Consider the following 18842-nt stretch of genomic DNA (forward strand, 5'->3'; position numbering starts at 1 on the left):
GTTTTTCAACAACGGTACTTCCACAAAACAGAACACAAGTCCCGTTCAGGATGTGTGCGTTCATGAAAGTTCAGACATCGTCATAAAAATGCAGATTTTTGCAGTTCACTACACGAGCCTGAAGACAATTTGATGCAACGAATTACAATAGAGCTACAGCTTATACCACTTTCAGTTCTCTCTCTTTTGAAGTTCCTTGATGAAGCTCTGAGAAGAAGGTCTCCTCTCTACCCTTACAGGCTCCACCCTCATCATATGAGACAGTAACCACAAAGACTGCAATTAAAGCCCTCAGATGTCAAGGGAACAGATTAAAGCTCAGAGTTCAGAGGCAGACAGTCTAACATCATTAGCTATGCTTATTTTATAATCTGTGATTAATAATCACAATGAGATAACCCTCACTCACGGATCTAATGATTAACTTTAGTTAACCTCTCACTATTCATTTTCAACCTGAAAGCGTACGTGAATGACTTCTGCCATTAAGCCCCTTCTCCTTGCTCAATGCTCAAAGAATAAAGCACAACTTCAACACAACATTTTCGCAGCAAAGGAAACAGATGTGTGAGCAGTGCATACTGTATGTTTGCATGTTGGAGAGATTATTAGTTTGGGTGGACAGGGAACATTTAGCAAAGACCAAAAAAAAGTATTCATTACAATTTTTAAACACATCCACTACGTAAACATTTTGCTCCCTGAAATTTAATAATCATTATTAGAAAAAATGATATTGTTACAGTTTCTATATTAAAGCTATTTTAAGTAGAAATATGAAGACAACCACTCACTCAATATTGGCTCAACATGTGTGTTACTTTTAATGCAAGCTGTCAACACAGAATACTAGGGTCGCTTGTTTAGTGTTTCCGTAATGGTCAGTATATCAATGGATGTAACATTTTACAACAGCTAGGAAGAAAAGCTCTTTTCCTTATTTGTAATTCAATTCTATTCAATAAATTCTGTATCAAGGGTTGTAGTCATTTAGAATGTGTTGATCAGGACATGCAACAAACAATAATGCATAAATATTGCACTAAACAGGTTTTTATGTAAAACTTTACAAGAAACATTATCTATGATTATGGGAAAAAATTGCCCCAGAGTTGATATGAGATTTAATCTGTATGAAATAAACTAATATAACCTTTCAGTTCTATACTATGGGAAAACGATAACATCTCAGGAAGCCAGTAGGAAGAAATAGGACTGCGTGCTTGGAGTTGCAATGACATGAACTGACCATGCCCTCACAGGCAGGGAAGAGAGAAAGAAGTAAGAAAAGATTAAAGACTGTGGAGTGAGGTCAAAAGAATGAAGAAATATGTATGTGTGTGAATGTGTCGTGAGGCGTACAGTTAGGGTATAGGGAGGGAAGTTATTTTATGGCTAGACTAGTGGATATTATAGTAAACATAGGTATTATGATTTATCGAGACACTGTACATGAGAAACATTGGGGCAAAATCTTACATATTAAAGTCTACATCTGCTGCCTTAGTAAGTGGTTTTAACAGACTTTCTGAAAGGTCCCAAGGCCCCTATTCAAGGAGCAAAAGAAGAACCATCAACAGTGGTAGTAGTGGCTCTATTAAACCTACTTTCTTTCCTTCAGGAATTTAACATCTCTGACTACCTCTTGAGAAGAAGTAATTTTTCCAAACTATTCCTTCCTATTTTTGCCTGAAATGGCTCACCTCAAAAGGTTAGCATGGCAAATAGTGAGTGGCTGATTGGGTTTCTCACATCCCCTCCACCATACACAGACTCACTCCACACCTCCTATTTTCCATGCTTTGAAAAGTTGATGGGAAGTTTTATTATTTTGTGAACACAAGCGGAGACAGACACTAGTCTACAGCTGTTTTATCTTTCACAAAGCAAGCTATCCTCTTGCATGCATTTACTCTCGCAAAACAGCAGCTGTGTTGCAAGAGAGCAGACAGGGAAGTAGAAAGTGATACAAAAGAACAGCAGGGATGGAGCTGGCTTCCCAGTCTTAGCTTTCGCAAAAGCAGCTTCACACCATGTCTTCTATAGCAGAAAAGCATCATTGCACTGACCTCTGTGGGTTAAATATTATTAGTTTGTTGTACCTCTGACCACACCAGTGATCATAGCTACATGTGGTCAGTTGTGGTCTGTTATTATTGTGACCATATCCAGCTGTGCAACAGAGCTGCACAGGAGATGAAAATAACATGATTGCCACTACTTGACCAGATTATTTGTCCAGTTACCTACGCAGCTACTCTTTAATGGGCTATACATTGCCGAGTCTAAACGTTACATGAACATCTGCTTCGGATTAAGGAGATCTTTCAATCCAAACTTAGCTTAGGTGGTATGTTAGCATAATAACTTGTTTTTATTAACACTAAACTACAGCTGAGGCAAATGAGAATGTCAATAATAGGTTAGAAGGATAACAGGTCTGGTAGGACACTGAAATTTTGACTGAAGAGAGCACTACATTTCATCCTCTGGAAACCATAAAAGTGTGTAACAAATTTCATAGCAATCCACTCAATAGTGAACAGTGAAATGCCAAGATATTTTGAATGAAAAAAAAGAAATGTCAACCTGCTGGTGGTGTTAGAGTCAGGGGATCATCAAAGTCTTTAGTATTTATCTGGACACACTGAATATTTGTAATCCATCCAACAGCCGTCAACTGGCCGTTAACCGAGTAGAGGCATTTTATGCTGTAGACATAAAATATTCATATATCATCTCCATAATGAATTCAGATTTCTGTCTTGGTCTCCGAATCATTCTCTACATCCTGATCCATCTACATGTAATCCCAAGTTAAATGTGCTTGTGTGTGTACATGCAGTCAGGTATTAATAAAAAGGGTCTCTCTTTTTAATGAGTGAGGAAATGGGAAAACATTTTCCTGCAGCAACATACAATCTTATCTGACCACCAGCATTGATTTACTGTAGCAGGTTACAATTAGACTTGATATGTATTCCGTGTCGCTCCTGCAGTGTTTTTTCTTTCAGCATCTATACCAAACCCATTGTGTTTGTAGACATCTGTTTTTGTGTACACGTATGGAATATCAGTGCTTGATGTGTATGTACATAGCAGCAAAGCACACTTGATTAAGCATGTGATTTTTACTTCACAGTAGTAGCCTGAATTTGTGTCTACTTATAGTAATATACTGTATAGGTCTACTAGACACAACATATTTGTGTATTGCATGTATTTCAGAGTGTACTAACTGGCCCAATAAAGTAAAATTCTTGGTGCTCCCATCAGTCATAGCACAGTTGCCTGTGCAGTCTCTAAGATGAACTGGCGTCTCTAAAGTTAGTATAGAAAAACTCAGCTGTTTCAGAAGTCCACAAAATTACAACAATCCAACTACAGCATTCACCACTAAAACAATCCATGTTACTGAGCCTAATTAGTTTTTACTGAAACCTAACTGAAACGTAAGCTGCGTATAAATTTACTTCCATTGTAACTTGTAGAAAAATGAGATGCAAAATATGCAGGCATCTGCTGCATGGTTATGTTTAAAAGATAATTTGTGCTATTGCTGTCTTTTCAAAGTCATACTTTTTTCCTGTTTTGCACCAAGTCTGTTAAGTGACAAGTTTTTTTTTTTTTGTTTGGCTGTTTTTATCTTCCATCTCCATGTTTGAAAACCAACAGCATGTGACATCTCATTTGTCCACATCCATTTGTCCACTACTTGGCAAGTGATCAAAACAGGACCATGGCTAATGCACAGTTATTGGAGGTATCAAGCTTTCAGCATAGGTGACATTCACCTCTGGACTAATTACACTGTTTCCTTGAATGGCTCTAGAGGTGTTTGATACTTATCTATGAGGCAGAGGTGTAAGCAGCCACACAAATCACTAATGAGTCCACACACAAACCATCCAGTAACTAGAATAATTTGAGGTGTAGTCAGGCTTAGACCTTTTCGTGTATGGTCATAAAAGACCCAAGGTATGAGGTTGCACACTGAAATGAGGGATAATTATATAACTTGCAAAGGATTGCTCTTGTTCAGAGTAAACATCTGTAGTACAGAACATTTAGTTAACCTTAGCTGCTTAACTGAAATCATTCCACAGTTCCGTAGCCTGAAGATGGATTACAAAGGCTCATTAACATTCAAGTGCTGAATACCTGGCACTGCTAAGGGTTGCGGTAAGCAGAAAAAGAAACAATCCAATAGAAGATGAAAAAGGACATTTTAAATAAAACTAGTTATGGGTCAAGATGATACATAGGTTTTGAGGACATTACTGAAATATGATTACTATAAAGTCAAAACCTACCAAAGACAGGCTGATTTAATGGAAACTCAAAGACAAAAATAAAGAAAGACTCTCTTGGTCTGGATTACAAACTTTTTCTCTTTCTTGTAAGTTCAAGGTATCATAAACACTATTACCATGAACAACTTGTCTGAGCAAAAATACCTGAATTTTAGTGGACCTATTTTATTTTATTTATTTATTTATTTTATCTGACTGTTCCTGACGGACTTCAAAAGTCTGCATGCTGCTCTTTGCAGGCCCAATAATTGTGGGTTATTTTGGCCGAGTCAGTAAAAAGAACTGATTTTGAGTTATAACCTGAAAGATAAGGGAGGAAAATTGTAAGGAGACAAGTAAAGAACAACCTTGCAAAATGGGTTGTCAAAGAAAAGATGCATTGTATGGAAGCAATGTGTGATACTGTGAATGTTAAAAGGCAGGCAAAGAAAATAACAGAGGAGCTATAAAGGATATTACCACTGTGAATATAATGTCTACTTATGTGTGTTTAATATATGTGTTTCATTTTTCCAAATGCAGTTTTATAAATTCTGGTTGAGCCTTCTCTTAGCACTATGAATAATAAAAAAATAAAAATAAAAAAACAATCACTGTATTTTTATTTACACTTGATTAACTTGAGGTCTGCCAAAAATACAGTGATGGTCTCAAAACAAACTGTTCCCAGTCCCCATCCAAACTCAGCAGTTTGTGTACAGGATGGCAGGGATTCTCTTCGAAAACTACGGCAAGATGCACAAACATCACAAAACAATAAGGAAGTCTGAGGGGATAAAAATGAATATTTAATGAGAAAAACTGACTGAATACTGTTTCATACTGTGTCCTTTTTAATGTTTAATGCTGATCCAGATGCTGCTGCTCTTAAGTGAGATGAAACATGATGCTACATGGCTGTGTTAATAAGAAGACAAGCCCACATGCACATAGGCATACACGTACGTTCACTGACACACAGCAGCAGTCACAACTCGGTCCGACAACTCAACTCACCAGTCATGCTGTTCCTACAACCTCCACTGGGACAGAACGAAACAGGGAGGAAAACAACCAAGAGAATGGATTCGAACAATGTGAACAATTTGATTTTAGTCAAATGTTTCATGCCTTTCTCGCAAAATCTAAAATGCATTACCCATGAGCAGTAACAAACCAGGCGGACGGCATACTCCGGCACAGCAGCGCTTTTGCATGCCTCCTCATATGATGAGAAGTGTGTTTTGTGATTATTGTAAAATAAGGTGCTGTGTGTGAATGTGTGAAGCACTGGGTCATTGCCCTAACAGAAAAGTACAATTGTCTGCTGGTGGACATCCTTCCTTTGCCCTCTCCAGAGAACACCTGCTTGACTATCTGTCTACCTGTTTGCCATTTAGATCTGCCTCCATTATTCACACCTTGATGATAGAGAACAAGGTGGCACTGGCGTGTAGGGGGAGGTCTTGTGTGCCTTGAGAGGAGCAGCATAGAGTTGTGACAGGTAGATAACACCTGGATGAATAATTCAAATTGGCGTAAGCTAGCTGAGTCAGTGACAAGACGAAAAAGAAAAAACAAGATGTGAATAAATCATCAGAGAAGGGACTAATAGACCAAGCACAGGACAAGACTGATAACATCTCCTGCTACATCCTCCTGTACCTTTAATCATTCCAACAACCTTGTACATGAATATTCGAATATTCCAGATCTTGCCAACCATACTAATGTGTAAGGATGTAACCGTATGTTGTCTTATCACGCAGCGCAACCACCAGGAATAGTCTGAATAGCTCACCAAAATCCAACAGAACAACAGAATGACAACCTCAGGGACTCTGATTCAGCTGATCTGTTAAAGACTGTACTAAAACAGCTAAAAAGGGAAAGACATGAGATGTGACACGACACAAACGTCTACTCAGAGTTGCACGTTATTTCAGTATTATTGTTTATCTATTCTTCATAACACTGTATTATAACTAAATTTATGCAGCAGATATAAAAATATTATGTTTATATTCCTCACGTTTGACTGACTCGATTTTTCTCAATGGGTGAGTTGTACTTTCTAGCTCATAGTTACGAGACAAGAGAAAGTAAAGTGGAGTGGAAAGAGTAGGTTTTAAGTAGAAATACACTGTGCAGAATAATCTATACAAGAATAGAAGTGTTTGGACATGTCCTGAAAGAAGGTCTCTGTAAAAGTAAAGAAACAACAAGGAAAAATATATTATGTAATAATAAGTTAAATAATATATTAAGCACAAGTGCTTGGTTGTGTGAAAACATCTGCCAGTTAATGACAACAATGCTGTCACAGAATACAAGTGCAGTAGTCAGTCAGACGGATTTTAAATAAGTAAGTATATGAAAATGTAATGAGAGCCTGACCTGTTCTTTGTGAACCAAAAGTGAGAGCAACTCTGCTCAGTAATTCTGGTTTTGCATATTGGTCCTCATCAGCCAGCACCCAGAAACAGCCCTCTGACATTTCCTGGGGACGAATCTGAAAACACACATCCACAGTTTAGCACATTTAGTTAACACAAGCTTCTGTATTTTACAAACAATAGAGGCTACAGAGGAAAATTTCAATATAATGAAATTTTTTCTATTTATATATTAGTTACATATTCAAGCTAAAGAAAACTATTCCAAATGCGCAATACTCATATTAGTTCCTACAGTAAATATCCAGCATGTCACATCTGTCAACCCACCAGTTAAAATGAATATTTGGAATTATATTCTTGCTGACTTGTTGCACACTATCTATAACCTCTGTTGGGTCAACTGAACTTAAATTAAAGCGACTAACGCTGATGTCTTGGAGACATCGAAAATTGTTCAATCACTGAGCTCTAATCATTAAAATGTTCCGTCGTTAATCTCTAAAGCTGGCTGAGCCACTAGCAATAGCTGGAAGTGTGAAATCTTATTACTGAAGAAGTTTCAGAGGATTTTTGTCCCAAACATGACCATATGTGGGGGTCTCATACAGCTGTGCCATAAGACAGGTCCTCCTCATGTCCTATTAAAAGGTTCACATGAAATTTCAAGCATATGGTTTAGTTTGCTGAACACCTGTACCAATGTACATTAAATTATTAATCAAACCACAAACTGATATCACTTGTGGTGTGAACTAATACAGCTCTGTGGAGAACAACATCTGTAGAGGTACCACTGAGGCTTCTCCGACAATAGCATCTGATCATCTGTTATTTTCAATTATTACTGGCTTGGCACAGAGGTAGGAAGTTGTTGTTTAATTCTTAGAAAAACATCTGCAATGTTCAGGTGCTGCCAATGAACATCAGGAACAAAGTTAAGAGCAGAGAAAAAGGCCAATGTGAATGCCTGGCCTAAATTTTCACTTTCTTGTCCTAAACTTTTATAATAATAATACAGCACAGTGGGAAACACCTCTAATGTCTCTCTCTCTCTCTATATATATATATATTAGATCATTCAATATAAAAATCTATAGTTGTGGCAGCTAGAGGATAGGACACTGAAATTGTACTTTAATCAAAAATGCTAAAACAGCCTGGCAGTAAATCCTAACTTTGTGAAACTTTTAGTCATGTTTTTTTCACTTTGACAGCCAATTCCATGGTCATTTTATGAAGCATTAGTTGTAAATCAGACTGCATTATATTGAGATGTGTTCATATATCATGTCATGTATGAAAATGGAGGTGGTTAAACATTAGAAACACCTTACAGTGTCTTACCTTGGACCAGTTGAGGCGCTTCATGGAGGTCTCTGGTTTGAATTCTTTCTTAGGCCTGAGGCCATAAGGCAGTGCATGGTGGGTGGGGGAGCCTAGAGCACCCCCAAACCCTAGAGGGGGTGGTGGAGGGGCACCAAATGGAGGAGGTACTCCAGGAAGAGGAGGTGGGGCAGGACAGCCAGGTAAGGGAGGCGGAGGAGGTGGTGGAGGGGGAGCTGGCATCCCAGATGCTGGAGCAGGGGATGGTGCTCCGGACGGGAATGCTGAGGGGGCTAACCCCTGGCGAACATGGGCAGAGGAGAGACTCGCAGGTACAGCTCCAAACTGAATAGGAAGGGAGAAGAAAAAAATGTATGTACATAGTATCTGTAAAATTTACTGGAGCCTAAGCCTCCACGCCATAGAACATAACATCTAACTTTTATTAACTTAGAAACCAAAGTGCACTTAGTTTTAGTGTGAAGGGTTATCTAACACAGCCAGGATCTAAAATTCTTGCCACTTGCAATTCTTGCCAAAGATTTAAACAGGTTAATTTTTTTTTTTTCCTTATAATCAGGTTTGAAGGTCAGATGCTATTCTATAGACTGTCTTTTTATTCTAGTTTCAGCAAATATTATAGATTGTTAGTGACTTATGAATACTTTTTTAGAGCGATTCTAGCAAATTTAACTTGATTATAGAACATGTAGTTTGTTTTTCGTATTTGATTTTTTTATAGTGTGTGGAGGAGTGCTTAAGAAACCCTTTCCCAGATGAATTCACATTTCAAGGGGAAAAAAGAAAAGAAAGAAAAATAACCGAAACTGGGGAGAAAAAAATGGAAGCAAACAAACTACAGCATCTGCCAAGTGTGTAGCACAGTATGCTTTCCTGTCTAATACCACTGGGCTACGGATAACGGAGGCGTGTTCTCTCAACCATCCAGCAGAGGCCAAATGCTCATAAACAGTCCAGATTCTATCCAGAACAATTTGTTTTTTCCAAAGCTAAAAATCAAATGTTATAACCGGGGCTACAAAGCTTCGTAAATTGTATCATACTGAGTAAATGGCTTATTGATCCATGCAACAGCTTTAGATTAAAGACGCACACTAAAGGTCAGTCCTGGGCCCTTTCTCTGCCACTGCCTCTAGAGGGAAGAATATCTTTGCTGAATTAACAAGTGTGCGTGCGTGTGTACTGGTGAGAGTTAGACTGACACACGAACATGAATGGACAAAGGCAGCAGGACAAACTCTGTGTACGCACTCGCATTGGCTAAATGTACCACCATCATTTGAGCCAAGGTACTATTTGAGTATTCATTCTGTGTTTGCTCTCTCAAATTGAAAAATTATCGGGAAAATAAAAAGGAAGTTCTCTTCCCCCTCTCTAAGAATGTAGTTATCTTGCTGTGCCAGGGCGTGGGAGCAACTCTCTCGAGGGGGGGGGGGGGGGGGGGTTGAAGTGAGGCCCAGTAGTGAGACTGAAGGGGGTTGTCAGAATAAATTGCTTTTAGAACAATTTCCTCTTATGGGATAGAGATCAGAGAATTAGAAATGGCCAACATGGAGGACTGGTGAGTGTTCTCATTAGACTTAGTGTCAGCTAGCCAGGAGAGCAGCCTCCATGTCAAACCAAACTGCAGGCTCCAGTGGATAAAACACCCACCGACAACCCCTACCCCATCCTGCTCACAAAAATAACAAGAACATCTCAAAATGAAAAGTAAGAAAAAAAAGTTGAATTGCAATTCTAAGCTAGATTTATGGGGGGGTTGTTCAGTAATTAAATTTAGTGTTTTGTCACATCTCACATCCCGTAAATAATTAATTGACAAAAATGTACATAGAAAACAACGGCATAACGGCCATGTACCTGGGACCTGAAGGCCTGCAGCTCTGCTTGGAGTTCAGCTATTTTTTCTTCACACTTAACCAGCTGAGCTTGTGCCTCCTGTCTGCTTACAAACTCCTCATCAAACTGCAAAGAGAAACACATATCCAAATCAATCACACAAGCAAACGGCATTGTTGAATTTATGGAACTGGGAATTAAAATAAGTATTATTCAGTGAAATTCTTTAAGCCTATAAATATTTTACATAATTGACACTCGTTTTACCTTGATTATCTTCTTTTACCGATTTAATTTCAACCTTCTGTCAAACACCCATTCATTAATAAAACCCCAGAAGTGCCACATACACATGCCCATCAGCGAGCCCATGTCTCTAATCACGATCTACAACCTGACTTCAAATTAATCGCAGCAGCCAATCGATTTGGCCTCACACATCCCAAGCATGTGTGTCAGTGTGCGCGTTAAATTGACCAAGACAAAAAGTCTTGACTGTTTCTTGCGAAAATATGTTGCAGTACAATACATTTGCAAATTCCTATTTTATTTTTCATCTGTGCACCTAAATATAGCAGCTCATGCTGAAGCACAGATTAAAAAGTACACACTTTTTAAACTGTAAGAAATGTATAATTTATCAAAAATGATACTGGAAGGACAAGATTATCACCGTTTTCACACTATAAAAGCAAGAATTGTTCCATTTCCTTACTTGTAATATGGGATCTGAGCACTTTAAGGTAATCGGACTGATTATAATTTTATAGCAAGATGTCATATTCTGTAATGACCACTTTTAAAAGACTTTACTTTTCTGTTTATGAAAAAAAAAAAATCAGAAACCATTTTAAAATCCATGTCATTTTCTATATTACTTCAATAATAAAAGCCCCAAGGGACTGTCAGTGAAATGTTGGCTCAGTAATGTTAATTTTTTTATTATCTAAACAGATGTTATTTTATAGAGCAAATTAGAATGAATGCCAGCACGCCTTAATGGGTTTTGTTTTGGCCAGGTGGATGTGTAGTGGGATGAAAGTCTAAGGTTTTTATACTTGCCTTCTGTGCCAGTTCTGAAGCTCTTTGTTCATACTCATCAATTCGAGCCTTGTCCACACACACCTCTGAAAAAGAAAAATAGAATGAAAATCATTTATGGTTCAGTGAAATATCTGTAATGTAATAAACTGACAGAAGTGTGTGAGACTTGCCCAGGAGGTGGCTGAAGTCCACATCTAGGCGCTTGCGGTAACTGAAGTCTGGGTCAGTGCCATTACGATGGAGCACAATCTGAGACACACACTCCTCAATGATCTTAAAGTATTGGGGCCTGACAGTCAGATAAATAAGACAAAAAATTCAAGAGAGAAAGTGAGAAAAAGACAGAGATGCAAAAATTTACATAATTTTATTTGAATTAAAGCTATGCTTTTAATCTGACGTGTATGAATTTGGACAAGAGCATTTAGCTGGACAAATTAAGGTGTAAGAGCAACTGAACCTTCTACAGGAAAAGCAGGGCGACTGAGACGATATAAGGGATATGTGGTACATCCCAACAACTTCTACAGTTATGCCTGCGTAACCTATCAAAATCACTGCATAACAGATATCAGAGATTCCACAGAAAACATAAGCCTGAAAGTCAGGGCTACTTATCATCATGATATATTAGGAGACAAATCAAAGCCTGAAGTTCACACATCCTTCACAAACACCTAACCCCAGCCTTAAAAACACTCCCTGCAACTTAGAAGAAAATGGGTGGACACAGCAATAAAATGGAAGGGAAATAGACAGTAGAAAAGGAGAGACAATAAACAAAATAAGATCAAAAGAGGACAGAAAGGGGGCAGAAACGGAGTTCTCAGTAAACATGTGTGTGTATATATACATATATATATACACACACATATATATACACACACACACACACACACTCCATATATAAAATATGTATTCCAAAAACAAACATACACATTTTTACTCTGTGTCCTAAGGGTTGAGGGGGGGCAAGTCACATGCTACTGTTAAATAAGGTTTTTATTTAATTCAGGAATAAAAAACAAAACATCCATTTATGCACCACTTACACCTTAATATGAGCACTGTTTTCATGATACTGAACAATGGGAAAGAAATAGTAACCTATTGTCAACTGCTGAGTAATTGCAGTTAAACTGTTTCAAGTGGCTCTGTTGAATGCACTGATCACACAACAACCAAGGACATTCCACAGTAAGGAAAAGGAGATATTATGATGCAACAACAGACTACATGCAAGGCTGGGAGCCACAGCACTAGTGCAAGTTAAAGTTAAAGGGAAAGTGTTTGTTTGATCTGTTCATTATCTTACAACAATGCCACTGAGAGTCCAAATCCCTACTACACCAAATCATTAACTAATATTTTGAGACTTATAAACAGCTTTTAATCAGGGACACTGACTTCCACCTCTTCCTAAAACAAGGCTGAGACAGGATCTGATAGTATGAATGTCATATCTATAATTTTGAAGATGAGCAGTATGATGGAGTCCTTGTCTGAATGAAGAGAAAAACATTGACAAATCAAATGGAATAAGGCATGCTGTCAGTCACTTGACTAACAAGCTGCTGGTGCTTCTTTCATTAGTCTGTGACTTTGGGACCCATGTGAAAAAGTGGACTATATATATTTTTGACATCAGAGATACCAAGAATTAAATAACTAACATTTATGCCACCAGTCAGTCACAAGAGATGCTATACATTATAAGGATCACACACACACATGCTTTACATGCCGATGGTCAAAATGAATGATATCAACAGTATGGAACTGCTTGAGGAAACAAATGTATCTTAGAAAAAAATGCTTAGAGCCAACTAAAAACGCTCTAAAGAGCTGCATCGTGTAGTATGATCATCACATACAGGAGTTACAATCATCACATTTATTATATGAGATTTTCCCTTAGGATGACAGTCCTCACATGCCTATGAAGAATCAATGACAACTGATACTGAAACTGTAGAACAAACACTATTGCCAGCCTCAGCCCCAAATGCAAGATACATTGTTTTGCATGCATATTAATTTTCCAAGTGTATCAATATATGCATCCCTCTGCAATGAAGCACTAAAAGATACTGGTGACCTCAGTTCAAAAATCTGTATCATTGACAACCTAGAACCAAAAAATGTTTGGTATTCTTACATGATAAATTACTAAAACCTTAAGTCAATTATCAGATTTGTTGGCTGTTATTTTTTGTAAACTATGCTCTACCCACACTAGCTGAAACTAGCTGATTTTACCAGATGTAGCTAGTTCGCCAATTAAGCTAACGTTACCTCCATGAGATGATTAAAAATGTTTTAAAACAAAAACCTGTGAGAGTCCTTAATATGGCCTTGACGGCTAATACATTCTATGCTAAAAGAGTGAGTTTGAAGTTGCAGGCAACATGCGCTGGAGTGCAGAACTGGTTAGTCCTAGTATTGCAGGAATGATAGAGGAAAACATTAAAATCTGGCTTTTGTCATTCTAACATAAACCTGTTTAGCTATAGGCAAAAACACACCACTTTCCAAAGTCTTTATATTCAAAGTAGCCTTCTAAATGGAGCTCCATGCATCCCAGATCAACATGTGGAGAAATCCTGTTACAACTGCTAAGCTATTATTGAGAAGTGTGAGTTTTTGTGTGTGTACGGTAAACACCCTTATGTTGCTATTAATGCTTGCCAAATGGATGGCACCGATGTTGGTAGTCATAAAAAACACCAATGTTTAAATTTCATAATCATTTCAGTTGAAGAAAATAGAGAGCCAGAGCAAAGAGAGACACTTCAAGTGTTGTTTTTGGGTGGAAGAAAATCTGCAGGTGATGCTTTTCATATTCTTCAGATTAGAGATCCATCTTTTGATCAAGCTGAGCTTTAACTCACACCCATCTGTGAGTGAACCAACATAAGCCTTTGAAAAGTACCATTAATAGGAGATGAGAAATACTCTGGAGCCATGGCTGTTGTAGATGGCTTGGAGATGAAAGAGGCAGCATTCTCTTTGTTAGCTGATGTCACTGAGAGGGTTTAAGACAGAAGGAGTGAGACCTCCACAAAACATAAGCTCTTCACCAGTGTACATCATTACCAGTGTTCAAAAGGTGCTTAGACCTTTGCTTGTGTGAGTGTGTGTGTGTGTGTGTGTGTGTATGTAGGCCATCATTATTAACACACAAAGTCAAAGAGCTACAATAAAAGGGAAGAATGAGAAGTGAAAAACTGCTTGCTTCGTTACACTTTAGATAATTAATGTTCTGTTTGTATGTGCGTGCTGCTGATTTTTACCTGATCAAGTAGTCATTGCGAATAAGCATCAGGTGCTGCAGTATAGACAGGAAATGTGGCTCTGCACTGCTGTCCTTCACCATGCTCTGCACAATGCTGAATACATCCCCCGCATCAGTGCAGAGAGTCAAGGACTTGTACGTAGATGGAAATATAGCATTTTCACATAAAAAAAAAACCTAGCAACTTATAAGGAATAACTGGCCTTAGATGGATGCCATAAACTTTTCCAATGTATATTAGTCAAATTTACAAGAAACACACACTGAATCACTTTAGAGTCATCAGAGTGTTTCTCTTTATCATAATGACAAGGATATTCCAGCTCACTCTTGATGTCTTCGAGTCTGTGGGAAAACTCTATCATGTCCTCTTCTTTGTGCTCCACAAATACCTTTAGCTGAATGTCAAGGGCCTCGTTCTTGATGGTTGTCAGTTGCTACAGATGAAGGGAGGTAGAAAAAGAACAAAAAGTAAAACAATGACAGAGAATAAGATAAAGAATTAAGCAAAATAAATCAGAATATCTGATATCAGCATCAAGCTCAAGTGAAGACAAGAAGCTAATTCAAAATGCTATTACTCAACATGATATTACTCAACATGCTATACAGGTGTGGGGACCAGCTCCCCATTTTAATTTATTTGTTTTCTTGGCAGCAACAGAAACATTGTTTACAACAGATAAACATGTTAGGTAGATGGTATAAAAGCCAGTAGGAAGATTATTAGCCTAGGCACTAGAAACTTTATTGGTTTCTGGGTGCAGGCACAGACAGAGGACGTGCAAACTCTCCTCTCTGTTTCATAAATTATTTGCTGGAGCAAATCTACAATATTTCACTGAAGTGGACAACTTATTTAAATATTAATACAAAGTGAATGTGAGTTTATATTATGTGTTTATGTGTGTGTGTGTGAGTGGTTTTGTTGTGCTTACCGGCAATATCTCTTTCAGGCCACAGCGCATAAATTCATTTCTGATGTGCAGCCTGAAGTCCAGCTCATCAGGAGATGTTACTAGTGCATTGATGAGCTGCATGCATGCCACCTGCAACATGAATGGTAAACAGAACAAAGGGAGAGAAGGAAGAAGAGAGAGAAGAGTTAGAGAGAGAACCAGAGGAAGAGACGACTGACTTCTTCTTCTTCCAGAAGTTGATGAAAAGCATGCATTCTAAATGAGTTATGTCCCTTGGAAGCAGAAGACCATAACTAATGCATGTCTATTTTCTCCAGTCACCAACTAGGGGGGCTGATTTTAATATTAATGCAACAACTGCAGACCCATACACACAAAACTAACTAAACAGTCAATTTAAGGGCAAACTCGCTCTTTTGGAAGCTGTTTTTCACTCCCGTCTGAGTTTGGTTTACTGCACAGGGACCGTTGCATCCTGTGACTCTTCAACTGCCCGAGCAAACACAGACAGAAAAATCAATTATTGATCAGCAAAGCAATCCACTCATGCGTGAAAAGAGGGTATGGCAATGCTAGAGCTCAGGAAGGATATTCAGATGTTTTAAGGTTCGCTGTCAGTTTGACAGCACACTCTTATTTTTATCATGGCACAAGTAATTACCTGTCCTAAAAAGAACCATTATAATATTGTAATACAGGCAGGTAACATTACGAAGTGTCACAAAACTTTGTCTTGACATGCGACTGGGGTGCAGTGACTGTCAAGAAACGCATACTATTGTTATATTGAAAAGATTTTATTTTATATATACTGAAAATAGTATTACTGCATGTTTTCAAAATCAATGTGCAGCCAGCTGAAACTTGCTGGAGATATATAACAAAAGATAAAGGGTGATCAACAAATATCACAACATAATTTTTCATGAGTAAAAGATCACAGTATACATGCAGTGTTCGCATTTGAAGTCTATGGTTTGATTCAAGCTCATCAAAAAATGCATACGTTTATATATGTATATGTATATGTATATGTATATGTATATGTATATGTATACATCTACATTAGCCTCAGCTTTGCATTCTGAATAACATCAATAATGCCAAAGTCATTTACAAATACACAAAAAGACACTTTTTATTGATTTTAAGAGAAAATACAAGCACATTTGGTGTTGGTGGTCCCACATGTGTCTATTTACACTTACATTCCCTAAGCTAAAGGCTGACAAGGGAGACTGTGCATATATGTAGTCAAGTAGGACCACACAGTGCCATGGTTAGCATGCTGTATTTTAATAACGAATGGGGTTAAAAGGGATCTGTGCTGTGTATTGGGAAGAAATAACACAACTAATAAAACACAACTAAGACCTTATAAAGCTTCCAGTGCACAGAGCTATGTTTGCAAAGCCACAGATGACTTTTGCGTATTGAATGCCTCAGTATAACGCAAATGCTAGCTTTCAGTGAACCCCAAAACCTTGGTTGTCATTTCTTATTTTCTTTTGGTCCATTCCTACTTCCATGTAAACACATTTCCTTTCCTCACTGTTTTCTCCTACTATTACTCCCTTACCTCCCTTCTGCAATTTTGCACCTGTCAAAGGTGGTCACAGCAAACTGAATGCAAATGCAACCGATAACACAACAGGGGCAAAAAAGATATCATCTTTTAATTACATTGAGCATTGGTCATTGCATGGAAATACGAAACAACCAAAGGAACAAATGGTTGTACATACTAGAGTTTTTTTCTCATCATGAATGTGTGTGTGTGCCTGCGCGTTAGGTACTGGATGAATGAATATTCTCTTCCCATCCCTCAGCTGCCAATTAAAAATGCAGACAACACACTTTAATCATGAATTTACATTATTGTGAAACAAACCGATGTCGTCTCTGTTTAAAACAGCCCATATGTAATATCCCAACTGTATGTATCAGCAGGGAGATAAATCTGAAAGATCTCATCCACAAAGATGGGATTAGACATAAAGGGACGGCATAAGATGATGAAATGGGCAATGTGCATGGAAGGCTTCTCTGTTGTGTACGTTACAGAAATATGTGGCTTTATCGTTGTTTTTGCTTTGTTTAGGCTTTTCTTTTGTTTTATTGTGTTCACTTGTCATAGTTTTTTCTTCTTGTAGCTGTCACTGTTTTTTTTGTTTTTATTATCCAAATAGAACACCTAATCAGCATGAATCCATATACCAATTTGCTCCAACAGTATATAAGAGTATAACAAAAAAAATTCTTGACAAAAAAGAATTTATCAGACCATGGACATGGACGTGACTAAGAGATCCCAAAGACTCCTGAGTGCGATATGCTGAAATGGTCAACTTCCCACAGACATATTTCATTTCAGAGAAATCTGAGTGAAGCAACAAGGTGTCAGTGGCTTACTTGTAATTGAACAGAGCGATCACGTAGTCCTTGCACAATAGGACTGAACCTCTCGATGGCTCGCCATTCCCCTGCTGTGGTGATGGCTTCAAGGACCTTCTCCAGGCTAAATGAAAACATGAAATGCATGAGCGAACAATTGGAAAAAAACGGAAAACTACATTCATTTAAAGGGATTCCAACCATAAGCTCTCTCCTGTTCTATTATAACCCAGGTTCCTTTCTTGTCAATTTGATCCAAGTGGATGGGCTTTTCCAGGTGTTTCCATTACCGTCACTGTAAACGCATGCCTAAAGGCTTGAGGAGGATTCAGATTCAAATTTAAAACTGAGCTGCATAAGTTCATTCAATAATAATTTCAATATCAAAATCAATAATATTTTGATATTTCAAATAAAGCATTTTGCATGGGAAATACTGTTCCAGTGCAAAAATTCCCCCTCTGCTGTTTTCTTACATGGGAGATATGATATGAAATGATATTCAAAGTTTTGTCTTTGAAAATACAGACCATGTTACCTCTCCAAATGATTAAATGTAATTCTTAGAATATCTAATTTGGCATTGCAGTCACATATCATCGACACCAGGTGCAACTTTTGTAATACGTCCATCAATACACAAAGAACTGGCACCAGTCGTGTGACACGTTCTCTTTTGAGTGACACTGACACTCACAAAGGAATGTATCACAGGCTCCATTACTCCATTCTAGGAAAGAGTGGCATTTCAGCCTTTTGGCTGTTCTATCATGCTTCACCATGCACCACTGTAAGTCATTCATAGCTCACTGCTTTTAACTGATAATAAATAAGAAACTGCAATTATCAGCTGGACCATAATTTTAAGTAAAACTTTTACTTTTGTAAAATCATAAAAAACATTGTCTTTCGACATTTGATGTGTTGGCAGAAGGAATGAAGCCAGAGCATACGTGTTCTCTTCGCCCACAATGCAGATGGCTGACAGCAGCTTTACCACATCAGTCATCATAGCAGACTGGGTGGGATCAATGGCTCTTGCCAGTAAAGCAAGACTTTTCTCCTCCCCAAGGATTCGATCCAAGCCATACTGCAACAAACACAAACACAAAACATGATTACACAGATACGCAGTAATTCTGCTCATTTGCAACAAGAATCCAACACCATGTGAAACATTAAATCCAACTCTTATTGCCTTAAGAACGCAAGATTAATTTAAGCTCAATCTGCACTTCAGATTGTCTGAATAATAAAATGTCAGACTCAAGGTTGGCATTGATTTTAGTTCCATCTGTAATGCAGTATGCAATTC

The 18842-nt window shown here is 37.9% G+C and overlaps 1 protein-coding gene across 4 annotated transcripts in view; it reads right to left on the minus strand.

The window, feature by feature from the left end:
- The window catches only part of LOC121185174 (protein diaphanous homolog 3-like), a 140318-nt gene that overhangs the window by 94080 nt on the left and 27396 nt on the right, over positions 1-18842 (minus strand). For all 4 annotated transcript variants that reach the window (XM_041043229.1, XM_041043221.1, XM_041043211.1 and 1 more), the window contains 10 exons: positions 18481-18617; positions 17546-17651; positions 15152-15262; positions 14532-14650; positions 14212-14328; positions 11089-11207; positions 10937-11001; positions 9896-10000; positions 8036-8359; positions 6690-6804 (listed from right to left, as the gene is read on the minus strand). In XM_041043229.1, the coding sequence (XP_040899163.1) occupies positions 6690-6804; positions 8036-8359; positions 9896-10000; positions 10937-11001; positions 11089-11207; positions 14212-14328; positions 14532-14650; positions 15152-15262; positions 17546-17651; positions 18481-18617 (1318 nt within the window). The remainder of the gene's footprint in view (positions 1-6689; positions 6805-8035; positions 8360-9895; positions 10001-10936; positions 11002-11088; positions 11208-14211; positions 14329-14531; positions 14651-15151; positions 15263-17545; positions 17652-18480; positions 18618-18842) is intronic.

This window comes from Toxotes jaculatrix, chromosome 1, assembly GCF_017976425.1.
Source record: "Toxotes jaculatrix isolate fToxJac2 chromosome 1, fToxJac2.pri, whole genome shotgun sequence".
Taxonomy (NCBI): domain Eukaryota; kingdom Metazoa; phylum Chordata; class Actinopteri; family Toxotidae; genus Toxotes; species Toxotes jaculatrix.